The sequence below is a fragment of the Lacerta agilis genome, chromosome 10 (genome assembly GCF_009819535.1).
Source record: "Lacerta agilis isolate rLacAgi1 chromosome 10, rLacAgi1.pri, whole genome shotgun sequence".
Taxonomy (NCBI): Eukaryota; Metazoa; Chordata; class Lepidosauria; order Squamata; family Lacertidae; genus Lacerta; species Lacerta agilis.
In genome coordinates, this window is record NC_046321.1 from 51,297,505 (window position 1) to 51,325,219 (window position 27,715).

General features: G+C 39.4%; 1 protein-coding gene across 3 annotated transcripts in view; it reads left to right on the top strand.

Annotated features, from left to right (window-relative positions):
• The first annotated feature begins 3,165 nt into the window (after window positions 1-3,165).
• The window catches only part of MDFIC (MyoD family inhibitor domain containing), a 40,322-nt gene continuing 15,772 nt past the window's right edge, over window positions 3,166-27,715 (top strand). Inside the window, exons 1-3 of one of the 3 annotated variants that reach the window (XM_033161782.1) lie at window positions 3,166-3,243; window positions 3,570-3,743; window positions 11,573-11,704. In XM_033161782.1, the coding sequence (XP_033017673.1) occupies window positions 3,650-3,743; window positions 11,573-11,704 (226 nt within the window). In that variant the 5' untranslated portion in view covers window positions 3,166-3,243; window positions 3,570-3,649. Of the gene's footprint in view, window positions 3,244-3,569; window positions 3,744-6,496; window positions 6,552-11,572; window positions 11,705-27,715 lie in introns of those variants that run through there. The other 2 variants (XM_033161783.1, XM_033161784.1) reach the window with 2 other exon arrangements.

The window sequence follows — 27,715 nt, forward strand, 5'->3', positions numbered from 1 at the left end:
GTTGACGACTCTAAACGGCTGCAGTTAGTCTTGCAGGGAAATGCAAGGGGTGAGATGGCTAAAGATGGCTTTGTTATGTATAATGAGATAAGAATCCAATGTCTTTGTTCAAACCAGGTTTCTCCATGGTTTTAAGTTTGGTGATTAGTATTTTTCTCAGAAAATCTGTGGTGTCACGTACGTAGCTGGGAGCACTGATGGCATATGGTTTCAGAACAGAGTCCATATATATGCTCCCAGCTACGTACGTGACACCACAGATTTTCTGAGAAAAATACAATCTTTGAATAACCTTCCTAACAATACTATTCTAGTCACTATGGATGTGGAATCTCTGTATACCAACATCCCACACAACGATGGTTTACAAGCTATAAGGAACACCATTTCAGATAAAACCACAGCAGACTTTGCTACGAAACTCTGTCATTTTGTCCTTACCCACAACAACTTCAAATTTGGTGAGGACCTGTTCCTTCAGATCAACGGCACAGCAATGGGCACCCGCATGGCCCCACAGTATGCCAACATCTTCATGGCAGATTTAGAACAACGTTTCCTAAACTCCTACCCACTCAAACCTCTCTTGTACCTGCGTTACATTGATGATATTTTTATTATCTGGACACATGGTCAACAGACCCTGGACACCTTCCACAAGACATTCAATGACTTTCACCCCACCATCAACCTAACTATGAACCAATCTATGCAAGAAATACACTTTTTGGACACTACTATAAAAATACAGGATGGACACATAGACACCACCTTATACCGTAAACCAACTGACCGACAAACATATCTACATGCTTCTAGCTACCATCCCAAACATACCAAACAATCCATTGTATATAGCCAGGCCCTACGTTACAGCCGCATCTGTTCCAACTCTACAGACAGAGACTCTCACCTAAGAGATCTACAGCAAACCTTTTTAGAACTAAAATATCCACCTGATGAAGTTAAACAACAGATCGACAGAGCCAGACTGATACCCAGAGAGAACTTGCTGCAAGACAGACCCAAAAAAGAAAATAACAGAACACCACTAGTCATCACATACAGCTCCCAAGTTAAAACAGTACAACGCATCATCAGAGATCTACAACCTCTCCTAGACAATGACAGTTCTCTTTCTCAAGCTCTGGGAGGAAGACCCTTCATCGCATACAAACAGCCACCCAATCTCAAACAGCTCCTCACCCACAATAATACAAAAACAGGACTCAACATGGACACTGGTACCAGAGCCTGCAATAAACCCAGATGCCAACTTTGCTGCCACATAAACCCGGATAACACCATTACTGGTCCCAACAACATCAAACACACCATCTCAGGACTATTTAATTGCTCATCTTCCAACATTGTGTATGCAATCAAATGCCAACAGTGCCCTTCAGCTCTCTATATTGGACAAACAGGCCAAACCCTACGCCAAAGGATAAATGGACATAAATCTGATATCAGGAATCACAAGACAGAGAAACCAGTAGGAGAACACTTCAATCTCCCAGGACATTCTATAAAAGATCTCAAAGTAGCTGTCTTAATACAAAGAAATTTCAGAAATAGACTGGAAAGAGAAGTGGCTGAATTGCAACTAATCACCAAACTTAAAACCATGGAGAAACCTGGTTTGAACAAAGACATTGGATTCTTATCTCATTATACATAACAAAGCCATCTTTAGCCATCTCACCCCTTGCATTTCCCTGCAAGACTAACTGCAGCCGTTTAGAGTCGTCAACAGGTTTTCCACACTTATCAGCCTATCACCCATTCCCACCACCCTTCTGAGTAATACCCCTCCCCACTCCCCCACTATATTTAAGGATCTGGTGACTTCTGTTTCAGTGTATCTGAAGAAGTGTGCATGCACACGAAAGCTCATACCAGGAACAAACTCAGTTGGTCTCTAAGGTGCTACTAGAAAGAATTTTCGATTTTGTTTTGACTATGGCAGACCAACACAGCTACCCACCTGTAACTAAATCCAATGGCATTTAGTGTATTTAGGGCTGCTGGAGCCAGTGTCGGATTTACGTACAGTATAAGCTAAACAAGTTAGAGTTTAGGGCCCCACTCTCTTGCCCCCCCAATATACTTCTTAATTGTATTTCACTATTAATGTACTTCTTCTTAATTGTATTTCAGTTCAACAATTACTTTGATAAAATACATATTTTGTTATGTGCAAATGGCTTTAGATACCGATTAGATCCATAAATTACCACATAGCATATATTCAACACAAAAACAGTGACAATTTATGGTTGACAAAAGACAGCTGGACATATAAAGGTCCCCATTACCTTCAGCAGCTTAGGGCCTCATCAAACCTAAATCTGGCCTTGGCTGGAGCCTTATGACACCATATAAACTTCCCTGGGCCTAGAGGATTCGCGTTGAAGCAGAGCATTTGTAGAGTATATAGAAGAGCATTTGTAGAGTATACAGGTCTTTTGTTTTGCCCTGAAGAAGACCTTTCTCAAAAAAAGTCTGGGCCATATAGGTGAGCTGATATATATGTCAGCGCACCTAAAGGATTGCCCCCCCCCGTGAATTTACTCCGATAATATTGCGTAAGGGAAACGACGACACCACACAGAGGCCCAAAGGCCATCAGGTGCAACAGGTCCCGCCCGAATCCATTCCTCTTGTAAACAAAAAAGTTTACGCCATTCAGGGACAACAGCAACTATAGTCAGGCTAGTTGTTCTTTGGGACCAGGCCAGGCTCCGGTGTTTTTTTGTTTTTGTTTTTAATGTCTTCTTAAGTAAGTACCGCGCTGCCAGTCTGAAAAGAAGAGCCAGGCGGTTTTCGTGAGGAAACGATGACGGCGCGTGGGGAGGGGGAAAGAGAAAGAGAGCGCGAGAGCCCCAGTTTTGGCGGGAGGGGCGCGAGCCGCGCTCGGGCCGAAGCTGACGCCAGTTTCCTCGCTGGGAGGCTCCGTCTGGGGCCAAGCTAAGCCGCAGCCCCGGTGGGTGGGTGGGTGGGCGCGAGCGGGGTGCTAAACAGCCGGAGGAAAGGAAAGGAAAGGAAAGGAAAGGGGGGGGGCGCGGAAGAAAGAGGAGGAACGGGAGGGGAGATGTTGGGGAAGCGGCTGGCCTGGGAGAAGAGATCCTGCTAAAGTTACTTCTCTCTCACCCCCACCCCCTATTTTCCTTCCTTCCTTCCTTCTTTCCCTCCCAACCCCGGGAAGGAAGAGAGCAGGACTTCTGGAGAGGAAATGCCAAGGTAAAGGCGCTGAAGGAGGTTGCTTTTGTTTTGTTTCAGCCCGAAGCTTTTGGCTGGTTCCTCTTCTTCGCGCGCGGTGTTTTGGGTTAAAAAATCAACAACAACGTGTGTGTGTGAGTGAGTGTGTTTTGGTAGAAACCGGCGCGCCCGGCTGCTTTGCAAAAAAAAAAAAGTTCGGGCTTCTCTTTTTTGCGGCGGCGCATCTCCCGTCCTTTGCCTGCAAGCGAGTCAGATAATACGTATATATGTGTGTGTGTTTGTGTGAGAGAAAGAATGCGCGCCTCGAAGCCCATCTGAAAGACTTCTTCATTTGTTTCTTCCTTCAGGGTCTTGTGTTAGCCTTGTCGGGAGGAGGAGGAGAGGGGCGTTTAAGCTCTTTATTACTCGGAGGAAGAGAGCTTGGCAGATGTCCCAAGCGAGAGAACCTCTTCCTTCAGGGCCTGAAGGGCCAGAGCGCGCAGCTCCGGCTGAAAACAGTTTTTTGATCTCGCTCCCTCGAGGTAAGTTGCTCGAAAGTTTTTTGTTTTTTTTTCCTGGGGGAAGAGCCGCGACGGCTGAACAGCTGAAATTAGGCTGTGTGCATTGGGAAGGAGGGGGGTGGGTGTGTTGCCTTTTCCAGGCCGCATACAGCTTGCTTACCTTCCCCACATCCCGTTAGGAAAGCAGGGGGGATTCTTCTGCAGTACAGGCACAAAATGAGAGGTTTTGTGTCCCTGTGTTACTTCCTTCTCCAGTGCCTTCCTCTAGATGCGTTCAAGAAGAGATGGCCGTTCTTCACTTCTGGCATTTTTTGTTTGTTGCCATTTTTGCCACACCTCCCAAATTCCGAAGCAGGCCGAGGAATGCCGGACTAAATATGTACAAAACCCTTATTTTTCGCCTTGTAGAGTATATAGTAGTTTTAAAACTGGAGGGGAGGGGGCAGGTGCTCTCAGGCTAGGCCTTTATCTTCTCCCTACTAAGCTGCCTGAAAGTGTGTGCATGAGCAGCTGTTCCAGAGTAGATAGGCTTTAAAATGCTTTATATGCACAACAACATGTTTGTATAGGAAGGACTGTAGCTCAATGGTAGAACACCTGCTTTGCATGTAGAAGGTCCCAGCATCTCCAGGTAGGACAGGGAGGGACCACTATCTGAAACCCAGGAGAGCGGCTGCCAGTCAGTGTAGGCAATACTTTAGCTTGATGGACTAGGCCTACTGGTTGGTCATTGTAAGGCTGTTCCTATGTGTAGCTGGCTGTTTACTTTCAATTTTGTTTCAAAATTTGCCTTCCAGTTTCACTAGGGGATAAGTTTAAAGTGAGCACATTCAAGTAGGAGGATGGTCATGTGACACTGTTTATGTAAAGGTTTCCGTGTTTTAACAGCATTTAAAGTGTTTTAGATTTTGGAATACCTTTTTCTGTAAATAAAATGAGAGGCATTTAAGTCATTTTTTTTTCTTTTAAAGACAATATGTAGTATTTTAACCACTTCATGGTTTTTATTCTTTTAGAACTGACACTTTGTCTTTAAATGATACTCAACTATGCACAATAATATTTGAAGAAAGACCAAAATAAATACTTACACTAGTCCACAACTGTATAGTGACAGTATTGTTGGAGCAGCAATCTAAACTCAGGGATGAATTTGACACACTAGAAATATGTGTTAATAATATCAAACTTTCCTTCTTGTAGAAGTGCTTAACTATCCTTGCCATGTAACTTTCGTCAGAATTAAACTTCTAAAGAATTCATAGGGAAAATCAATAACAGCCCAATCCAAGGAAGGTTTACTTTAAAGTAAATCCCACTGCGATCAGTGGGATTTTCACCCTCATAAAGCACATTTGATTGCAGCCTTTTAATAAGTTAAATGTAAATTCCATTTAACATGGTGGTACATACTGAATAAAACATGCATAAGATTAAACTGTATGGGACAGAGTTGCTACAGAGGTTACTAAGGTAACTTTTCCACTTACACAATGGCAGTAACTAAGGGTATCTTTTACCAGTGTTGTCCGGTGCACGAATTACACCTCTCCCTGGGCAAAGTTGGGGAAAGTCATGGTCATTCATGCCCTAGTGACCTCCAGGTTGGACTTCTGTAATGCATTCTACATAGGATTATTAGTGTTTTCAGAAACTTCAGCTAGGACAAAATGCTGCTGCCAGTTTATTATCTGGAGTTGGGTGTATGCCTGCAAACAGAGTTGTTTTATGGAACACTTTTTTGAGCTATTAAGGAACAATATATAATGTATGGACATACTGGGGCCACTTCCATGAGCATTTCTCAGATCTGAAGCCTATCTATGGTCTGTTGCAGTGTATGGGTACCTCATTTACCTAACATGCATGGAGATGCAAACAAGAATCAAACTTACTTGCTTTTTGAGATGCCTTAAATGTATCTCAGGACTTAAAAACCCCCACAAGATTCCTTCCCATAGAATCTGTATTAGAACCATTCCTCTTTGTATGGCTGTGTTGTCATCAAAGAAACAGTGATGTGACGCTTCCCATTCATAGTTTGTTTGCGTGAAACAAACCGCAATCCCTGGTTGGATGTAACACTAATCCGGGGTTGTGGTTTGCTGCATGCAAAACAGCAGTTCAGGGCAAACTGTTAACTGTGATTATAGTTGGTGCATGCACATAACATTTTATTTTAGAGTCAATGGAGACTAAGGTATTTGTTTTTTTCCAATAAAGTTCACATGCAGTCTAGATCTAGTGGATCTTTCTGGCCCTCAAAAAACACTCCTTGATAAACTGGTTTCATTCAGAAAACAAAAGTTCACTGCAGATAGACCCTGCATTAGTCTGCAGTGTATCCATTTGCAAACAGATCTAGGTGGCCCCAGCAACACTCCTTCCAATACCTTGCTACTACTAGCCTAGCTGCCAACAAGAACAGACCAATAAGATGTTTGAAATGCAAGTTCATATTATCTCCCAAGCACGTTAAGCTGGATTCAGGGATTTAATGATGATTTGTCCGGTTATGGCACAAATACCCCCAAATATTGATTCCCACAATGTGACCACTTTTCACAGGTCCACTGCATGTGCTGGTGTGACCCTGTTGACATGCACCTCCTCCAGCAAGTTTGGGGTGAGTGAAACTGATATGGGCTGGTCTGGCTGGTGCTGAATTTCTTTAACAGCGGCCGACACCGATATTAAGGAAAATGGATTTGAAGGTGGCATACACCAAGATTGCAATTACCAATTCTTTCTTCATTTGCCGTGGCCATATGCAGGGAGAAAAAGGCATGGATAGCCTAATCACAGGAAGAGTTTTAAAGCTCACATCAGGTGACTTGACGCTGCATACCCCGTTGTGGATGGCTTACTCTAGAATCAATCAAGATTAAAAGCAGGTTGAGGACAAGCATAAATGATTCAACATTGAGAAAAACTACATTTCCAGCTATGTATTGTTATTTGTATCCCATATTTAATGTGTAATCTCAGTGCCATTTTAGATACCAGTACAAAGAGAGATGATCTATTTATGCTGTTTAGTGCTACAGTTGAAAGATCAGCCTCAAAATGTTGCCATTTTCTTAAGCCCAAACTATCCTGTGCAGCAGACCCACATCTTTTAAAAGCAGATGAACACCAGTAATGTATAAAGTGGAAGATGAGGATGTAATTTAAAAGGTCATAAGGGTGTGTGATTGTGGAGAGAGGAGGCTGAAATTTTCCCCTGCCAATGAAATTAGGAGTTGTCTGGATGTCAAGCTGCCACCCTATTTCCCTTATCTTCTGTAATTCCAGATGTATGGGTGGTAGTCAGTGGTGAGAAGTACCGTATTCAGCACATAGTTATAAATCATTACTTAGTTGTGGTGTACCAGTAGTGGAACATTCTTCCTAGAGATTTTTGCCCCACAGGTGCTTTTCTATCCTGTTGCTGCCAGGCATATACATTTTTATGTTCCCAAATGTTTTAGATGCAGTTTTAATTTTGCTAACTATTTTATTATTTTGTGGCTTTTAGTTTGCTGTATTTTTTGTATTTTCATGTTATTTTGTAAACTGCCCTGAGAATATAATTGAAGGGTGGCATAAATATACTTATAACAAAGCAAATTGTGAAGTTTCTGCCTTCCTTGCCATAATTGAGGAACTGCAACCAGACTTGCAACAATTTGTTGGTACCTTCTCCTTCACATTCTACCTTGCATTCATGCTATCATTCTGAATGTTTAATGGACCTCACCATTACAAAAGATAAAACAGTGCAAGCAGATACTTCCTGAAACCCCTGAAACAAAGACTGATTAATTGAAACATTGGTATGTTTATAATTAGGGGGAAGATCTTTTTTCTGGATGAGAGCTGAGTTCTGGCTGCTCTGGTCTAAAGCACAGGACAAGGGAGTGGGTGCAAGATCTGAGCCAAATGGAGCCAAACTCTAATATGGAAATGTGGGGGCCTTGTCTCTCATTGAAATTCAGCCAATGGAATGGACCTCCACTGAGTAGATTATGTACTATTCAGTCAATAGCTGCATTTGCCTTTGTATGATGATGCTAACAGGAGTCAGTAATATCTGCAAAGCTTGAGGGACAGCAGCCCATAATACGCACAGTTGAGTCATCATGTAACTTACTGTAAAAGTTTCTGAGTTCTGATTTGAGTTAGAGCTTTTTGAGTTTGGAGAACTGCAACAAGTAAAGTGATGCAGCTGTCTTTTAATTTTATTTCTCCTGCTCACCCCCATTCCCCTTTGGTTAGAGAGGCTTCCCACCTGTGTTGCAGTTGCCTGAAAGTGCCACTCAAGACTCATAGATCTGTAACCTGTTGTGAACTAAAAGTATTCTAGAACAGTGGTTCCCAATTGGTGGTCCATGGATCCCAGGTGGTCCATGTAACCCACACAAGGTGTCTGTGGCACCGTTCACATAACTACCATAAGGGTATCAAAAAATTCAAAAGCAGGTGATCCATAGCTTGGATTTAAAAAACAACAACCAGGGGGTCCACAGTACTTCGCTAACTGGGGACCACTGTCCTAGAAGATACATTTATAGCACAATCTTATGCAGTAGGAAACCGTGTTGTGTTCAGTGGTGCTTTTTCCCTAATAAGTGTGTTTACGATTTCAAACTTAGTGAGGTTTTTATTTACTGTTTAATAATACAGAAAATGCTAGATAAGTGAACAAAGTGATTTTCTAAAGACGTTTTGCTGCATATCAACTCCAAATTGGGTTGTAACCTGAGGTTGGTAAGTGTGAAATGAATATACTGTAATTCTGGCGTATAAGACTACTTTTTAATCCAGGAAAATCTTCTCAAAAGTTGGGGGTCGTCTTATACGCCGGGTGGAGAATCTGCGGCCGAGTATATCTCAAAAAGTTGGGGGTCGTCTTATACACCCAGTCGTCTTATACGCCGGAAAATACGGTAGCAGTTCACAGTCTCTTAGATGGGTAGATATGCTTTGGAAAGAGGTACTTTTTATGAGAGAAAGCTATGACATTTTTTGCTATTGTGCTCCAATAGAAATAACAGTAAATCAATATTGCTAAAATATCAAGTTTCACAATTACTCTAATTTTTCCAGATTTTGTGCCGCCCTTTACTGGTAACTGGTTTTAATGTTATGAGTAATTGGATTCCCCCTCCTTCGCCTCTTAACGGTTGAAAAAGTTACTAAGATTTTTTCGTATTTATTAAATGCAGTTTTGAGTGATGAGCAATACCCTTTGAGACAATAGTGTCTTGTATTACCGTCTTATGTTACATTGTTCTTCTTGCTTCTAACACAACTATGAATTTATTAGTATCAGCCAAGAAAATGCAAGATTTCTCGACAAGCTTAAGTGTAAATGTCGCAAGGACATACTTCTGCATTCAGTTTCTTGTGCATAATTTCAGTTAAGATGATTAATGCCCATGTGGCAGTGACACATGCAGTCAAAGCCTAAACAACTTTAGTGACATTGGCTTTTACCTCATACCACTTTGGTCTGCTTAGTAAAGCAGTTTCCAATCTCAGATTCTTTTCCAGTCAGAACTTTGAACTGAGTGATGCGGTATGGGCAAATGCAACAGAGCTGGTATTTCCTTTGAAGTTTCTGCTGCAGTCATTGCAATGCTAAAAAGGCAAACAGCTTTTTACTTTGAAATATGACATGGCTCTTTATCATAGAATTGTAGAGTTGGAAGGGACCCCAGGGGTCATCTAGTCCAGCCCCCTGCAAAGCAGGAATCCTGCCCATAGCTGTTCCTAGGTGGGCTCGAACCACTAGCCTTCTAGTTAACAGCCAGGTGCACTGATCCATTGCACCACAGAGACCACCTGCCATGGAACCTTTAAGGAAAGATCTGTCACCAATCACAGCTCTTCATTGCACATGTACATTGTTTAACTGAACTGCAATATACATATCTAAAGGTTGGCCATGAAAATATCTAAAATGCACTTCTTAAATTCAAAATGTTTATGCAAAATTTGCTTTCCCTTTAATTATGTTTGCCAGTTCTAAAATAGTGCAGATTGGGGGTATTTGTAATTGCTAAAGTATGTAGACTGGAAACTACTTCAAAGGTTGGCCACATAAAGATATCTGGAATTGCTTTATTAAATAGGATTTTGGTCATATGACAGTTTTGGGTTTTTTTAAATTTAGATATATAAATGTAACATTTTTCTGTATATCAGAAATCTTCAGCTTCCGTGTGTGTATGTGTATACATACAGGGTGAGTCTTTTAAAAGAGGCCCCGTGGAACATGTGTACTCTGTATCCACGGGGCCTCTTTTGAAGGACTCACCCTGTATATACATACATATATGACACGACTAAACAGCAACATACATGCACACACGTGCGTGCGCGCACACACACACACACACAGTGTATCTATGCAGCATGACTCACCCTTTCTTGTGATTCTGGCCAAAGTACTTTGGAGTTTCAGGTTTTCAAATGGACTGTGAAGAACTTTGGAGGTTCAAAGTTTTTAATAGTACATAACTCCAGTGCTTTCCAATAACACAGAGCGAACATGATTGTTGCTCTCTTGAGGTTTCATCCCATGTGATCAGTGATGTTGGAATGAGGGAGATCATACTAACATGTCATGCCCATGTGACCAACACTTTGTAAGACCAGCAGGGTGGCCTTTTGGTGCTTCTCTCAACTGAGGATGTAAGAAATGAGAGGGCCTCTAATAAGGCCTTCTCGGTATCAGCTTCAACACTTTGGAATGACCTCTTTATGGAGGTGTACCTTGTACCATCATTGCTTTAATTTAGTTCACAGATGTGGAACGATAGGTATTACAGAATTACAGTATAGCTGGAACTTCTGCTGGCCTGCTGATACTATTGCTGATATTTTAAATATTTTATATTACATACTTATGCATTTTTTAAAAATTTGCAGAACTTCCTGTGACCATTTTGTAAATGCTGGTATAGAAATCCTTAATTAAGTATATAAAATAATACTTGAAAATGATATCATTTTTACAGTGGGTGACAAAGGTTTCCAGCTGTTTAACAATAGCAACAACTAAGGACTCAGCTATACAGCTGCAAATAAAACGTTTTAAATGTGTTTTAAGTGCAATACACAATGTGACACTAGATGGCGATGGTGAGCCTTATGGAAAATTCAATGCATTTTTAAAAAGGCTTTTTAAAAAAGTGTTTTCAGAACATTTTTTTAAATGTGTGTAGATTCCACATAAAACTCACCCTCTCAGTTAGACTACAGAAAAAAGAAAAGGAAAGAAAGAAAACCAAGGGGAAAACCTGGAGTGGGTTTTTGTATGAAAAGGTTAAGACTGAGAGTTCGGTTTTGGTTCTCAAAATACATTCCTGTGCTAAGCATATCTTCTAAGATACTATTTACCCTTCATTAACTCTTAACAGTATTTCTGGACCTCTGAGCCACTATGCAAACACTTGGCTCCAGCTTGGAGAACTCTGAGATCAAGTAAAAACCACCACCACCAAAGCAGATCCCACAAGCGTGAAGTCTCTTTACCCCTTAGTATGTTTCAGTGCCTGGCGTGCTCTGGTCCATGGGGTCACGAAGAGTTGGACATGACTAAACGACTAAACAACAACAATGTTTCAGTGTGGGAATGGTTAGGACAGAGGGAAAAGTAGTTTTCTTAACTTGCTGCAACTGAATAATAAATTGGGAGAACAATTATTATATAATTTTAGTTATGCTTAATCTCTTTGCTAATACTTAACTCTTGTATAAGAGAACAGTTTGGTAAATTCTTGTTGATATACCGGTAGCAGCTTGGAAAGGAAGGTGTAAATCTTCTTAAATTGCTTATGGTGTGATCCTTTGCTGTTGTTTAGAAATATGTGATAGAGGAAGAACAGCGCTAGGAGAGAGAGAGATCAGAGAACCTTCAAATAACCCAAATATACAAGTAGATGCAGAAGACCAGCCTGTCTGGGGGAATTGCACTGGTGATGACCTCATCAGAAGTAAGTATTTCTAGAGCTAATTGCTGCTGTTTAGACTTGCCTTTTTAGTGTAATCTTGTACTGACTGTTGATGTAGCTAAATCTGTGTCAAATGCATTTGTGTAGAACTGTAATGTGTGTCAATAGAATTTCTTCTCAGGGATGATTTCTGTCAGTCTTCATCATCAAAGAGTACCTAGAGATAAACAAGCTGTTTTTGTAACTTGAGCTAACATGCATTATACCATGTATGGCAGAGCATCTGTGCAATTATTATTTTAAGATCCCATAATGCTGTTTTCCATTAATTCCAAGGAAGGCAAATGTCCTTTGAACAATCTTGAGATTTGTCAGTCTTGTTGTGTGTTAGGGAAAGAGGAGAGTGCCTTCAGATTCTCTACAGAAGGCAGTGATTCAAGTTTTCAAGTTATAAATTCAAATTTCATCCAGTGAGTAGCTAGTCTTAATGACACTGATTATCTGCTCGTGCCTGTCTCCCCCTCATACAGATGGGATAATATAGGGCTAGTCCTATTGAATCCTGCTTGTGGATTTCCCATGGGCATTTGGTTGGCCACTGTGAGAACAGGGTGCTGGACCTAGAGGGGGTGTTCACCTGACCCAGCAGGTTCTTATGTTCCTAATTTCGAGGTCTGCAGTGAACAGAGATTTTCACAACAATAAATGGGGGTGTGCAGAAAAGTGCAGTGTATGTAGGAAGTTGTCTTATGTGTAAAATCTTCACTTCCTCAGTGGCTTTAGAAGATTGGGGTTGTTATTTGCATGTTTCGTGCAGCACATGTTCTTGATGGGTCTTCCCTAATGGTCTAGTAAAATTGCATTGGAATTATGAAATATGAGCGTTCCATTGTGTAGAAAATGGAATCAGTCAAAAATAAACATTTTGGATTGAAGACATACAAAGCAATTATTTGGAAAAAAAATAAGAATTTAAGTAAGACTGATTTGCCAAGGAGCTTGCTTTTCTGTGTTGCATTGAACATCATATGCATCATAATTTTAACAAGAGCCTTGCTTTCTGTTTACTGCTACTTTAATGACTCAATATTTTTTTCTCCTTCCAAATGGATTGTTTATCCACCTACGCAGTTTCAAATATTGCTCTGTTTGTTATAAGTCTCCTCAGCTTTCCCATTATAAATGTTTCCAGATGTTTCATTTTTCTTATTATTGTAAAAAAGGCAAGATAATAACTTTTGGGCAGTTAAACAGCTTAACACTGTCAGGAAATTCTTCTTAATGTTCAGTCTTAGTCCTTGTTCTTGTCATTTGGACACCTTGCTTCAGCTTCTACCCTGTGGATCAGGCCTGGGGAGTTTTGTTCAGCCTGAGAGCTGCATTCTCTCATAAGCAGCTTTCCAGGGGCTGCATGCCACTGCCAGGCATAGTGAGAAGCAAAAGTGGATATGTCACTTGCCTTCCACAGCAGGATACATTCCAGCCTCACAAAGGTCCATGATTCTATCCCACCTCTCCTTCCAGGTATTAGCAGGAAAAGCATCTCCATCCAGGCAAAAAGCACTTGAGATGGACACAGAGGCCTGGGAAGGGACATGACCTAAGGAGAGCCCTGACTGAGGGCCAAACAGAGGCCTGAAGAGCTGCTTTTCACCTTGTGGCCTGAGATTCCTCACCCTTTCCGTAGAGCAGCAGAAAATAAATAGGGTCCATCATGTATGTGACAGCCCTTCAAATTTTTGAAGATGACTGTTACATCTCCTCTTAGATGTCTCATATCCAGGCTTCATGTGTTTAATTCGTTCAACAATTCCTTCTTTGTGTTTTCTTTAAAATTGAAATTTTCCTAGTAAATTAAGAGAAGTTTAAAATTAAAAAATGAGAAGTAATTGTCACATCATGCCTTGCTATTTTCACCCTTCAAAGTCCAATGTTATGCAGCCGATCATATCAGCGTTTAATTTGAGCCACAGTTACAGGTAGGTAGCCGTGTTGGTCTGCCATATTCAAAACAAAAAATTAAAAAATTCCTTCCAGTAGCACCTTAGAGACCAACTAAGTTTGTTCTTGGTATGAGCTTTCGTGTGTATGCACACAAAAGCTCATACCAAGAACAAACTTAGTTGGTCTCGTAAGGTGCTACTGGAAGGATTTTTTAAATTTTGTTTTAATTTGAGCACCTTTAGGATCTTATGAGACATTTTCCTTGAAAAGAGAAGGTGTCTGATTCCATTGTCACCATTCACATAAGAACATAGCCCATTCTGCCAAATTCCACCAGTATACTTGTTTTTCCATTATTTTTCTTTGTTTGAATGACACATTACTGCAAAATCATCATAGCAGGAGTTAATTCAGCACAATTTGTTCGATATTCTATAGCAATAAGCAATAGAAGTTGGAGGAGCAATAGGCATGGGTCTTGTAGACTTGTTCAGATTTAATCTTCCTGTTGCTCAAACAGGGCTTCAGCTTTGTGATATTTAAGAAAACAAGAAGCATCTCCCATATATTCAAACTGTCATGAATAATTGATTAATAATAATCCAGTTCTCAAGATTAAATAGCCTATTATATGCTGAAGTTTTACAGATAGAAAGGTCACTGCCATCCATCATTTCAGCTTCAAATTTATCCTCTTCTTCACTAAACATCCACCTTGTTCTTTCTGGGAAGGGGTATTTTTATCCATATTGGAGGGAGCAGGGAGGATAAACTTCTGGGATATATTGTGCACTATTCAGTAAGTGGAGAAATTAGGTAAACCCAAGCCATAAAAAATGTAAAGCAAGCAACTTTCAAGGTAATGCACTAATGTACTAAAATAAAAATAAATAAAAATCCCCCTTGGTGCTTGAGAAACTGAAGTGGTAGTTTTTTCAGTGTCCGAATTTGCCCGTATTAGAGAATTGTTCTCTGAGGGGCTAATCATTTAGGACTGATTCACATGATCAGTCTTGTCAAGATAATACCTTGCTTGTGTGAAATCTCTATTGCATTCTCAGCTCTTAGGTGGAGTTTCCTTATTGGGTTAGTTTACACTGAGGCCAAAAAGAAAATATACTGAAAGCTACTTTGTGCCAAAGTTATTTATCCAGTCAGATGATGTGATAGGTTTCAAAGAGTGATTTTAATAATGTACAGGACTTTCACTCATTGCTCAGTTATATGATGTTTTGTATAATGGGGTGTTTCTAGCTACCCCACCCTTGCCCGTAGAAGTCTTATAAGAAGCTGCTGCAACATCATCATGGGAGTGGTCTTTCTAGGACTAAGGTGAAACTGTGAAGCTCCCTTGTTATTTTTGCTATTAGATGCTGCATGTTTTATTAATCTTGTTAAATTTATAGTATTGAAATGTGCTTTTTAGTATGGCTGTTATATTTGCTATTGTTTTGCTATGTTATTTTGAAATTGTTTTTGAAGTGTTTGTTTGAAATGTATTCCTGTTTTCTTTGCTGTAAGCTTCTTTGAGCGTGATTTTGTGTGTGTCAGAAAGCGGCATACAAATTGAATGACTGGCTGAATGAATGTTTTCAGGTGATTGGAACCAGGACTTGAATGAGAAAGAACTGTCAGTGTTATCAAGCTTTGTATTAAGAATTACCCATATATACTGAACTTAAATCTAAGAGAAGGACACGAGGCTACTACTGTATCTTCTAATTGTTCAAAAAGTGTTGGCCATATTAATAGCGATGATTCTAAAGAGGACTAAATCTACAAGCAGTGTGTTATCTGAAGGAATAACTTTGCTTCCCTGCCTAAGATTGATGTTTGCTATTTTTATTATGTATGAACAATCTGGTGCTCATTTGCCTGGGTGCAGGGTCCAGTGAGCAGAGTGGGATTTGCCTGTTAGTAGAAATGCACAGGAGGGACATGGGTGGCGCTGTGGGTTAAACCACAGAGCCAAGGGCTTGCCAATCAGAAGGTCGGCAGATCGAATCCCTGCGACGGGGTGAGCTCCTGTTGTTCGGTCCCTGCTCCTGCCAACATAGCAGTTCGAAAGCTCATCAAAGTGCAAGTAGATAAATAGGTACCGCTCCAGCGGGAAGGTAAACGGCATTTCCATGTGTTGCTCTGGTTCACCAGAAGCGGCTTAGTCATGCTGGCTACATGAACCGGAAGCTGTATGCCAGCTCCCTCGGCCAATAAAGCGAGATTAGCACCGTCCGCAACCCCAGAGTCATCCGCGACTGGACCTAATGGTCAGGGGTCCCTTTACCTTTACCTTTAGACATGCACAAGATTATGCTGCATGTTCAGTCATTAATCCAAAAAGTTTTAAGTAATGTGAACCCCAAGTCAGAAATGATTATCTTAACAGGGGAAAAGTCCTAATGGTTTGTCACTATCCTTTCCTTGTTAATATCTCCATAACTCTGATCAGCAACTAAAGCTTTGATAAATAAAGTACATAAAGCAATATATTGTTTGAAGCAAATATTACTTAAATCACTCTCTGCACCCCCACCCCCGTAGCTGTAATGCATCCTTATGAACCTACCAGAAATAAAGCTGCATTTTATGTTAAGATGTATGTTTCCATTTGGTTCCAGTATATTTCAAAGAAGCTTGCCTGTGTATAGCATACAAAAAATAAGAGCCTGCCCACACCTTTCCTGAAATAATACTGTGGAGTAAGTTAACTGGCATTGTGATAGTCTGCAATTTTCTAGAGTAATGATATATTCAATTAACCATATTTAGCATTTGAAACACAAAATTAGATACTTTGCCAAATTGTAAAGGTGTAAGATGATTTAAAATGTTAGCCATCTCCAAAATAATCAGTCCTTCAGTAGCACAAGATATTTTAAAACAAAAATGGTGTGGTAAATACTCACAGATACACTTTACTACCATCTATATGACAATAGTGCACTCTTCGAGTATATATAAGGTGTATATCTGAATGGAATAGATTTGTATTTGTGTGCTGTGCAGGTTGTCCTTGAACGTAACTATGAACAAAAGCACACTTGCCTACATCTGTCTGTGTACCAAGGGTTAACTAGAGTGGGTAGTGGCTGCATAGCTGATTTAATTCAGTTTTCAGATATAAGTCTACACTTCATAGTGGTATATAGATAGAGACAGACTCTCACATGTATAGGTTTTGCATTTCACTTGCCTCAGAACCACACTGAACCTGGCTGCAGATCTACCAGAATATGGCTGAGTGTTGTTATGCATCTGGAGGTTTGGGAAATGTTGTAGACCTTGCCAAATACTGCACCTGACCATAAGATGCACCTAGTTTTTAGAGGAGGAAAGCAAGAAAAAAAGCTCCCCATCCCAATTTGACAGAGCGTGCGAGGGAGAAAGATTCTCCTCCATGCTGGCTCCTGGCTGCTCTCATGCAAGTCACAGAGCCCCTCGGATGGAGGGAACTCTTAAGTGTGTTCTAAAGCCCTCTTCCCACCCCCTCGTGCGGGCGTCGCGTGGGTGACGTGCCACGCCCCCGCCGCTCCGGGAACCAAAGTCCCCAGCTCCGCCACTGCCAGGGACCACACATTCGCTCCATAAGATGCACAGACATTTCCCCTTACTTTTTAGGAGGGAAAAAGTGTGTCTTATGTAGTGAAAAATACAGTAGATATGGAGGTCTCTTGCATGACAGGACTTGATGTCACTGTGCCAAGTTGGGGCAGGAGGCTCCAGTGCATGAATATATAGCCTGTTATGTGTCTAAAGACTGCAAATTTTCAGTGAGTGGAATTCAGCTATGAGAAAGGTTCCAGAGGTGCATCTCTAGAATTGCCAATGAATTCAGTTATTCAGTACTAATACTATACTGGAGTGGAATCCAGTAATTTTGTCCACTTCTGACTTTAGAAGATGGTATTAGTCCATGAGGCCTTTTCTCTGGCACTTCTTTCAGGGCTGGAGACTGTTTTTAAGAACATTTATAGTTAGTATCAGTCGGAGCTGTGTTATGGTTTAAATTTAAAATGTAGAGATATTGTGGTTAAGAGTTGCCTCTTAAGGATGTAAGGAGGAGGATAGCAGACCTGGTTTCTTTCACTTTTGTGGTGAGCTGAGTAATTATATTTTGCTTAGGGCATGAGAGTTGGAACTGCTGCTACTTATAATTTGTACTTGGAAATGCAGGCATATATTGCATATTATGTGTGGCTTTAAGCCTTTTCCTTTTTGAGCTAGAGGGAGTTCAGTATGTGTGAAGAATACTTCACTTAGAAATATTCACAACTTGAGCTGTGTCCCTGTGCTATAAATATACCACAGTTCACTTATATAGCCCTGAAAACAATGGGACTAATGCTTCTCTGCCGTGGTACACGGAGTGCGGCAGTATCCCATCAAGATTGCTATGGGGAATGGGACCTGTGTAACTCAGTGGAGGGGAGAAGACAAGGCTGGATGTGACTTGTAGAAGACACATAATAGCTTGATATGGAGTGTGCGTGCGTGCACATGTACACATGCACACGTAATGGGACTGGGGTAGAGTTATGTTCTATGTGAAAATACTTGCATACATGGGCACTGCAGATAAGAACACTCCAATTACAGTCGTACCTTTGAAGTTGGACGGAATCCATTCTGGAAGTCCGTTCGACTTCCAAAACATTTGGAAACCAAAGCACAGCCTCTCATTGGGTGCAGGAAGCTCCTGCAGCCCATCAGAAGCCGCAGAAGTCCCATCAGTCGTTCGGTTTCCAAAGAACGTTCGCAAACCTGAACACTCACTTCTGGGTTTGCAGTGTTCGGGAGCTGAAACTTCCAAGGTGTTCCGGATCCAAGGTACAACTGTATTTGATTTTAAAAAATAAAATTACAATTCTTTTAATGGCTTCACCAGTAGATTCTTCTCCATGAAGTTTGGAAGGGGAAAGGAAATGAAAGTTATTGACTAAAAATAGGAAAATATTTACACATGGTTGTAGCAACTGTGTGTGTTAAACATTATTCCATGTACAAAGTATTTTTGAAAAATAACCTAATTTCATACAAAAACATTGGTTATGTTGGAAATATTTGTAAATGTGGTGTGGACTAAATAAGCTCTAACAGGACAATGTTGTTTTGTTCTATACATTTCTGAAAAAGAGAGGAGCATTTTTAATTGAAGTATTCTGTTGTCTTTTGTAAAAATAAAATAAAAAATGCTGCATGTGTTTTATCATGGCATATCTTTACAATGTTCAAAATAAAGCAAAAAGCTCTGCTGATATTTGGTGCCCATTCAGTTAATTCCACAAGATAAGGACTTCTGAGTACCTCTGGCCTCCGCTATATTGAAACTATGGGAGCATAATGATTTCATAGAGATTTATATCTTCTTCTGTGAACTGAGAGGAGGATCAGAATTTTAACTTGCTTGGGGGGGGGGGGAAATAGCATGGATAATTTCATCCCATTATGGCTGTCTTTGCCATCTCCTTCGTGAATGTTCTTTTACAAATTTACAAGAGCAAGATTACTGCTGTTTTTCTTTTCTTTCTCAGTTTTGAAACCTTATGGTCACTGCTTATAAGGGACATGAAACTCTATAGTCTAGTAAGAAAAATGTTTTAACCATTGGGGTGGGGTGTGTGAGAGACTGAAAGAGAGGAGTTGAAAACCAATATTGTACCTAAAGTGTTTGGCACTGATTTCAAATAAGCTACACTTGACTTTCTTTTAGGTAAGAAAGTGTATCAGTTTTTAGAAAGTTTATCTTTGCAATCCATGGTCAATAATTTTTTCTTGCATTACTGTAGCAGAGGAATTACTTTATTAGTATTGTTTGAATATCTTTCATGTTATAAATATAAATATTGTGTTCTAAGTTCTTTGTATTAAATAATACAGTACTAAGTCATAATTTTGCCAGAAATATAGTAGTGCACCCAACATTGCAGTTCCATAGGCACTACAGACTTCCATGCATGCAGTGGAACCCCATTGTCCTCTTCTGTCATCTCCAGCTCCCTTTTGTTGTTGTTCAGTCGTTCAGTCGTGTCCGACTCTTCGTGACCCGACTGAATGACTGAACAACAACAAAAGGGAGCTGGAGATGACAGAAGAGGACAATGGGGTTCCACTGCATGCATGGAAGTCTGTAGTGCCCATGGAACTGCAATGTTGGGTGCTCAAAATCAGCTGTAGAGGATTGAAGGACCATTTGAAGCAGATTTTGGGGGTGCACAGAGAAAACAGAACACTGTTGTGCAAGTGGAACGCAACGGGTTGGATATGACCCTTTACTAAATTTGAAGCATCTGCTTATGGCAAGTAAATATAAAAATATAAATTTCATCCTTCAGCTTGCAGTTCATGGAACAAGCAGGTGTATCATCCTTTGTGGCCAGCACGGGACCCATTTGGTCTGGTGGAAAAGCAATGCCTCCTCTGCTAGCCTGCACACCTAACCATATATAGAAAATTCTACCTGCCTACATGGAATTCCTTATCACCTATGGATAATTAAAGTTTTATAAGACTGATTTATTTAATGTGGTTTGCCAGCAACAATTAAAAGCCTACACCCTCCTCAGACATGTTTGTGAAAGTGATGCCAATTGTGGCCAGTCAAGGCTGCCCCTGCTGCCCCCACATCTGTAAAGGCACCATTTTGGCCATCCATGTGCTAGTCTCCCTTTGTTAGTGTCAGGAGGTGGCAATGCAGACAATATGTGATGTGGCTCCACATCACTATCCTGGTAGCATCACAGCAAAAATGAATGAACGACTTAATAATGCAGTCCTTTCTGAGCAAGCACCAAGCTGCTGGAACCTTTGATAGCATTTCTGGCATGTCCGGTGTTGTTTGCAGTACTTGTGAGTAATGGTCTAGTAGGTATAGTATTTTGGCATTATAAACCTAAAGCACTGTCATAAAACAAATTAACTGAGAAAACAAAAAATAAAGGAACATGTTCTGGTATGTAAAGAGGAAACTGAATGGGAAAAAACCCTTAGAGGAATAACCACCTGCCTTGCCCTGAGACCTCATAAATTTTTATGTGACAGAAAACAAAACACCCTTGATAATGTGATTAATGAAGGTGTAAGATGCTGATCAAGAATACTAATGCATAAAATGTTAGGGAGACTATAAATTAGTGTTATAAAATGTTGATCACTGTTGTAATTGGTCATAAAATTAGTGGTTCCAGTTAAGTGCTATGAAAATGTACAAAACTAGAGGTACAAATACAGTGATTTCTTCCCCATCATGTGGTAACACAACTTTAGTATCCATTACTGGTATTTCATAGCTTGCCATGAAGAGAATGCCGAGCTCCCACACGGGCTTATTGTGGCCACTCTTTCTTGAAGCTAAATGGCTACTAAGATTACATTTCAGATTTTATTTTCCCGTTGGTAATACAAGGGCTGAATCCTAAACTTCCATTCTGTTTTCAGAAAGTTCCAGGCAAAATGGTTGTGTGCTGGTTGAGAATTTCATTTATACTAGATTGGGATAAAATGGCCTGAGGAGACCACCTGGGCCTTATGTCTCTTAGGCCCTTGTGCATCATTCCTGGAACTGTCTAGTAGGTAGAAACCATAGACGGGCCAAGTGTAAGCATATCATAGAGTTGGTGAGCCCTTATATATCACCCAGTCCAACCCATGCTTGAAACAGTAAATTCAAAGCTAGAACAAGGGAGAGGGAAAATGATAATGGTTGTGGGGGAAAGAGGCAGATGGGAAGGAAGGGAGATAAAATAATGAAAAAAGGAAAGAAAAAGACAAGAAAATGAGAGAGAGAAATGCACAGAGTAAGAAAAGGGGGATATACCGGTAAGGTGATCTTATGCTTCAGTGTATTACACAGCACCCATTTGTTCTCAAAACTGATTGCAGATAAGTGATTTATCAAAATGCATGTTTTGGGATGCAGAACCCAGTTTCCTAGACTGCATTTGAGCAGAACCCCAGATAAACTTCTGGGGCACCTGCTTAAGTTATAATGGCTAGTACATATAAAGGGGATATGTAAACACCTGTCTTTTTGCCCTTGGAATATCTGCCTGCTTTTAACAATTTCTCTTTCTATTTGAATTTTTTTAAAAAATTATTATTTATTTCGACTGCGTCAGACCAACACTGCTACCTACCTGAATCTCTATATTTGATTATTTTTGTTAGAAAACCATGTACCAGAATATGCAGAATAATAATAACTAGCTTTACCTATAGCCCCAATGAAACTTTATTTTTACTTGGGTTCCAACTTGTACTATGAAAGCATCAAGTTTGTTTTAATTTCCATCACATTTGATATTTGTTTAGAAGTACAGATAGCTTTTGCAGTGGAGAACTGAAATTCTTCTGGCTTAAGGATCTCAGCACAAAGGGTGTGTTCTTGGGATACCTTGCAAAAATGCTTTAAGCAGAGTGAGAACAATGGTATGAAATAACCTTTTTGCATCCTATAAGTGGAGTTCTGAGCTTTCTCAGCAAGGAATTTTCAGTAAACCTGGGGAAAAAATCTACTTGCAATTTTGCTGGAGTATTTCTTCACAAAGGAAATCCTGTTTCATAATGATTTATTTCTTGTAAAACATGAGGAGGTTCCAAAGAAATAGTTGATGGTTGATAGTTGGTACTTTAGTTTCTTTGTAAAGTCAGCATGGTATTAAAAATTCAGTATGAAAAATTGATTTTAAAAAGATGGATTGTACCTTGATCATTTCTTGTTGTTTAGTTAATGTATGCCTTCTGTGATGTAGAAGGTGCAGTATATGCTACTTATTTCCTAGGAAATATTCAAAAATAATTGCTGACAAAAGCCACTTTACAGGTTGACTCAGAGGTATATCTTGCAACTTGAATGTTAATATTCTAGATGGTTGTGCATAGCTACCCAGTGAAGATTTGAAAGGAGGCTAGTCAGAATTCTTAAAAGTTTGCATTGTTATTGATACTGTATCTTGACCTGTTTCAGAATATATATACAGTCATAGCTCGTCTTGCGAACGCTTCATGTTGCATTTTTTCAGGTTAAGAACGCGGCAAACCCGGAAGTGTTTACTTCTGGGTTTTGCCGTACGTGCAGAAGTGTTCTTTGCGCATGTGCAGAAGCGTTCTTCGCGCATGTGCAAAAGTGCCGCTCTGGTTGCGGACTTTTCGGGGTGCAAACGGCACCCCGGAACAGATCATGTTCGCAACCAGAGGTACCACTGTAATACAAATTTAGGCTAACATACAGAACACTGGAAATATTTGTAAACCTCACAAACTCTCCTCAAGCTAGTGGTTGCATAGATTTGACTGGCAATTCTCCTACAATGAATATATTTGATACTATATGTTCCGTATCGTCTAAGGCATTGATTAATTTTCAGTATGGTACAGGAAATAAAGAGATGACTTCCTGATTCAGACGTAACTTTTATCCTCCATAGTATATTATAAATCCAGTTTGACAAAATATTTCACAGTTCTAAGTACCTCTGGTTACGTACTTAATTCGTTCCGGAGGTCCATTCTTAACCTGAAACTGTTCTTAACCTGAGGTACCACTTTAGCTAATGGGGCCTCCTGCTGCCGCCGGTGCGCAATTTCTGTTCTTATCCTGGGGCAAAGTTCTTAACCTGAGGTACTACTTCCGGGTTAGGGGAGTCTGTAACCTGAAGTGTTTGTAACCTGAGGTGTTTGTAACCCAAGGTACCACTGTATCAAGTCCAATTAATGTTTTAAGGGATAAATAAAAGATTCAGACTAATACTAACCTAATAGATTCCCTCCTTTGCACATTCAAGGGAGCCCTATGTTCTGCTATCAAAAAACAATACATTTTCCAACCCTTGCATGAAACAAAATTGCATGTGAATACTATATTGATTTTGAAAGGAACATGGTAATTTGTATTTCATTTTTAACATTGCATATGGGATGCTGTGTAGAGCAAATCCCAATACAGTTTTTTTTTCATATCAGGTTCCTGTAATAGATGATTGTACCAATAGTCCCCCCTAACATGTTCATGCACACACACATGCACATACACACACACACACACAACATATATTAAGGGCACCGTCTGTCTTGGGAGACAGTGGAGTGTGCCTTTGGGGTTGAAGTCAAACCACTGTGTTAGCAGCACCAAAGTGACATCTCCGGGGCTGGAGATCCTGGGCTGCCCAGACAGCAAGACTCCAAGCCTCTGATATGAGGATAATAGAGGATTATTATAAGGATTGCAGAGATTATATATATATTACTTGGCACACTCAAATTAATAACTGTGTAAATGTTTATTATTATTCTGTTATTATTCTGATGGGTAGAGTGCTTGTTAATTGTTTTTATGTTGTATATCTAGGTATATTAAATTCTTCATGGAGTATTTTAATTTTATTCAATATGTAAAAAACTTAATTTGCATATTAAAATTTAAGTAGCTTTTCTGAAATAAATAACAACACAAACATTGCACACATATTTCCAACTTCACAGATGTAAATTATTTAAATCAAACTCAAAATAACACACATAAATTAAGAATGTCATTGTTTGAACATACTTGTTTGATTTTTGCTTTGCATTGTTGGGTTTTTTTGCACTTGTGCCCTCATATATTGAAAACTGAATTCTGCCCAGGGTGCATTTCACAGTCCTTATAGCTGCTTATTAATTAGTGTTTGAAAATAGTTTTAATTTGTTTGAAAATTGTGTATCTATGTGCAGTGAAAAAAAGTCTGTCTATATAAACACAGTTCACAAAATATATTCAAGTAATACTTTTTTGTCAGCTGGAAATTGCAGCAAGTTTGAAATCAGAATAAGAACGTGTGTAATCACTTCGTTCCAAGTCTCCAAAATTTTAGTAATAAATACATGTTAAATTCCTGGAACTATTTTATGCTATCTACTAACCTTACAATTAAATTACTGTGTAAAGTTGGTTAAGTAACACAAAAGTTATTATATTAAGGTGTGCTTTATGAAGAGGCCAATGACAGTACTGCAGTGAAACATGCTAATAGATTATATGCTGTAGCAATATATTGCCTTTTTATTGCTTTTCCACAGGCAGCAGATTCATGTATAGTTATTACTGGCTACATTATCTGCTAGTTTTCTATCAAAAGTGATTCATTCTATTGAATCATTAATCCAATACTTATCATTCTTGGTGAAAATTTTCTAGTATTAACACTGTATAAAAGATTGACCTAAATCCACTGGTTTTGCTGCACTCTAAGAACATTTTAACCATGGAAGAACAGTATTTCTTAAGACAGTTTAAAACTATTCATTGTGGATATTTAACAAGGTAGCATTCTGTGTTGTGAGATACACACACACACACACACACACACACAAGTTGATGACCAATGCCATCCTGGATTTAAGCTGCTGAATGTTCATAAATCTAGTACTGGAAATATTGATGTGTATTGAATTAGTTACTGAATAACAAGAATAAATTTTTTCTCATACATAGTGCAAAATGGGGGCTTTTGTAGCAGCACATGGTCTGTTTAGAATGATATAACAGACACTGAATGTTCACATATCAAACAAAATGCCATCTTTCTGTAGAAAAGAGGTGTCAAAAAGTTTCTTTGTACCTTTAACGCATGTGATTATGTAGTACAAAATGCAGAGTTTGTAAAATTTCTTGAATATACAGGCAAAAAATGAATAATTCAAAACAACTCATAAGTTCTACATTCTATTGTATCTTTTATAACGCAGGCAGAAGATAGCATTGTGTTCCCAGTAGAGCTGAATTTGCACAAGTTACACCTCTGAAAATGCCAGATGGTCTATGGTCTACTTTTCAGAGCTGTCACATATGTAAAGATTTTTAAAAAAAGAAAAAGAAAGACAGCTGAATGAGAGCAGCGGATCATTAAAGGGAGAGTGAAAGTCCCTGGGTATCACTGTGTTTTAAGAAAGCATTGTGTCGTTTCCCGCATTACGCTTTTCTTTTCTTTAAGATATATACAACCTTTAAAAATAAGGTAAAAACATTGCTGTTTTAAACTGAATGGTTGTGGCTTAATCTTAAAACTGTCAAATGCTTTTTATTCTTTATACTAGAATGCAGTCATATGGTTCCTAATTGGTTTCAAGTGTATTTTAACCATAAGATTCAAGTCTCCCTAGTGAAAAATTATCAATAAAGTTAAAATAAATTTAAATTGGTATAACTAATACATTTGGGGGTTTTATTCACTTTTGATTTGACCTACATATCATATGTGAATACTCTAAAGCCAGTCAGCTAAAAAGTTGTATGTTAATGTTACTGAAATAAGAGTACTTTGGGAGCAGAATTTTATCTCTTGATCCTAGTAAAAATAATAAAATGAAAGTAAAACAAATAACTTTGCATGGCTACACTTCCCCAAGACTTCGCATTTCCCATTAATTGGCAAAATAGGCCTGATGTTTTAAGACAGGGGAGATGATCATGTGTCATGTATTGTAATATGATATTGAAATGTAAACAATTGCAAACAACCATTTCCAATTCTGCTAGATTCTAAAGGTCATAACTGTCAATTCTAATAACTTTGTCATTTAGATTTACAGAATTCTTCCTATGTTCTCTCTTCTTATTTATTGACAAAGGATAACATCTTTTCCAACAGCTGACAATTGGTGAAGCATAACATTTTATATCTAAGAATTCCAAATAATGCATCTACTTGCCAGACTGTTAAGTGGTAAGATACTTCCACATCCCAGAGATGATTACCTCTTTATCAATACCTACATAGGGTGAAAATGAACAAGATCAAATTAGTCTTGCATAGAAATGGGGAATGTTGAGTTTTATGCCAGTGGTTTGGATAAGTTTTCTCTGCCTATGCACTTAAAGGGAGTATTCTACCTATATAAAAGCTATTGCATTTTAAGTTCCTACTACCACCTTTGGGGATTTCCTTTTGTCAGTGAATTGCAAGAGTACTTGTGATCACTGGAGGTACTTGAAATGAATTTATACTTCTATGATTGAGTGGAGCTTTGGTGTTGTGTCTTTAATTCTAAAAGGCTGGGTCGACCCAAAAGGTTTGAATTAAATAATAAGTTATCAGCCTTGCTTATAAGAGCAAGAGAGTGTGTGTTGCTTTTTAAAAAAAGAAAAAAGAAAGAAACATCCTGCCTGACCACACATATCTAGTTAGCAGTGAGGCCTGAGAGAAAGACAGAACTATAGAGCTTCACTGTTTTTTTAGCTTAGAGGCATGTCCTGTTTCCCATAAGCAACTAGGCAAATGTTTATTTGCAGGTCTAGTTATTCTGACAAATATTATTTTTTCCTTTTCCAATGTTTTAACTAAGGTCCTTTGGACATACAGTGGTATAAAGGAGGCTTTTATGTTTTCAGTAATATGTGTGTGCGCTTGTGCTCTAGAAGAAGAGGGTCAGTGTGATCAGCTATTGTTTTTGTCCTTATAGTAGTTGAAAACCCTTCTTCCCTTGAAAAATCAAAGGCTGCTATTACTAGGAGGATGTTGGGCAACACAAAGTTCCTATAATCCCCGTTTCCTGTCAGAAGTACCATTCATTGTTTTTTAATTGATTCCCACCCCTTACAAAATCCCACCATTTGACTCAAGGGTAGGGTCAGCAATGGACAGTGTGGTGTGACTTAAATGACCTTTCTTTTGCCTGAGTAAGGCGCACCAACTCTATGAGGCCGAAGTGTCTTTGCCCCCCTTCATATCTGTTGCAAGGGAGTTGGGAACAGAGGAGGCCAATATGCAAGCGACAGTGCAAGTCTCTTTTCCATATGTCATGAGCCTGTTCCACATAAGTTATTATATACTACTGCTATACAGTGGTACCTTGGTTTAAGTACAGTCCTGTTTACGAACTCCGCAAATCTGGGAGTAGTGTCCCGGTTTGAGAACTTCACCTCAGTCTAAGAACGGAATTGGAACGGTGGAAGGGCACCAGCAGCGGGAGGCCTCATTAGGGAAAGCGCTCCTTGGTTTAACAACGGTTTTGATTTAAGAACGGACTTGCGGAATGGATTAAGTTCGTAGACCAAGGTACCACTGTATATATATTTTCTACTGGTATGTACCGTATTTTTTTGTCTATAAGACACTCCCTATTTTTGGGGACTCC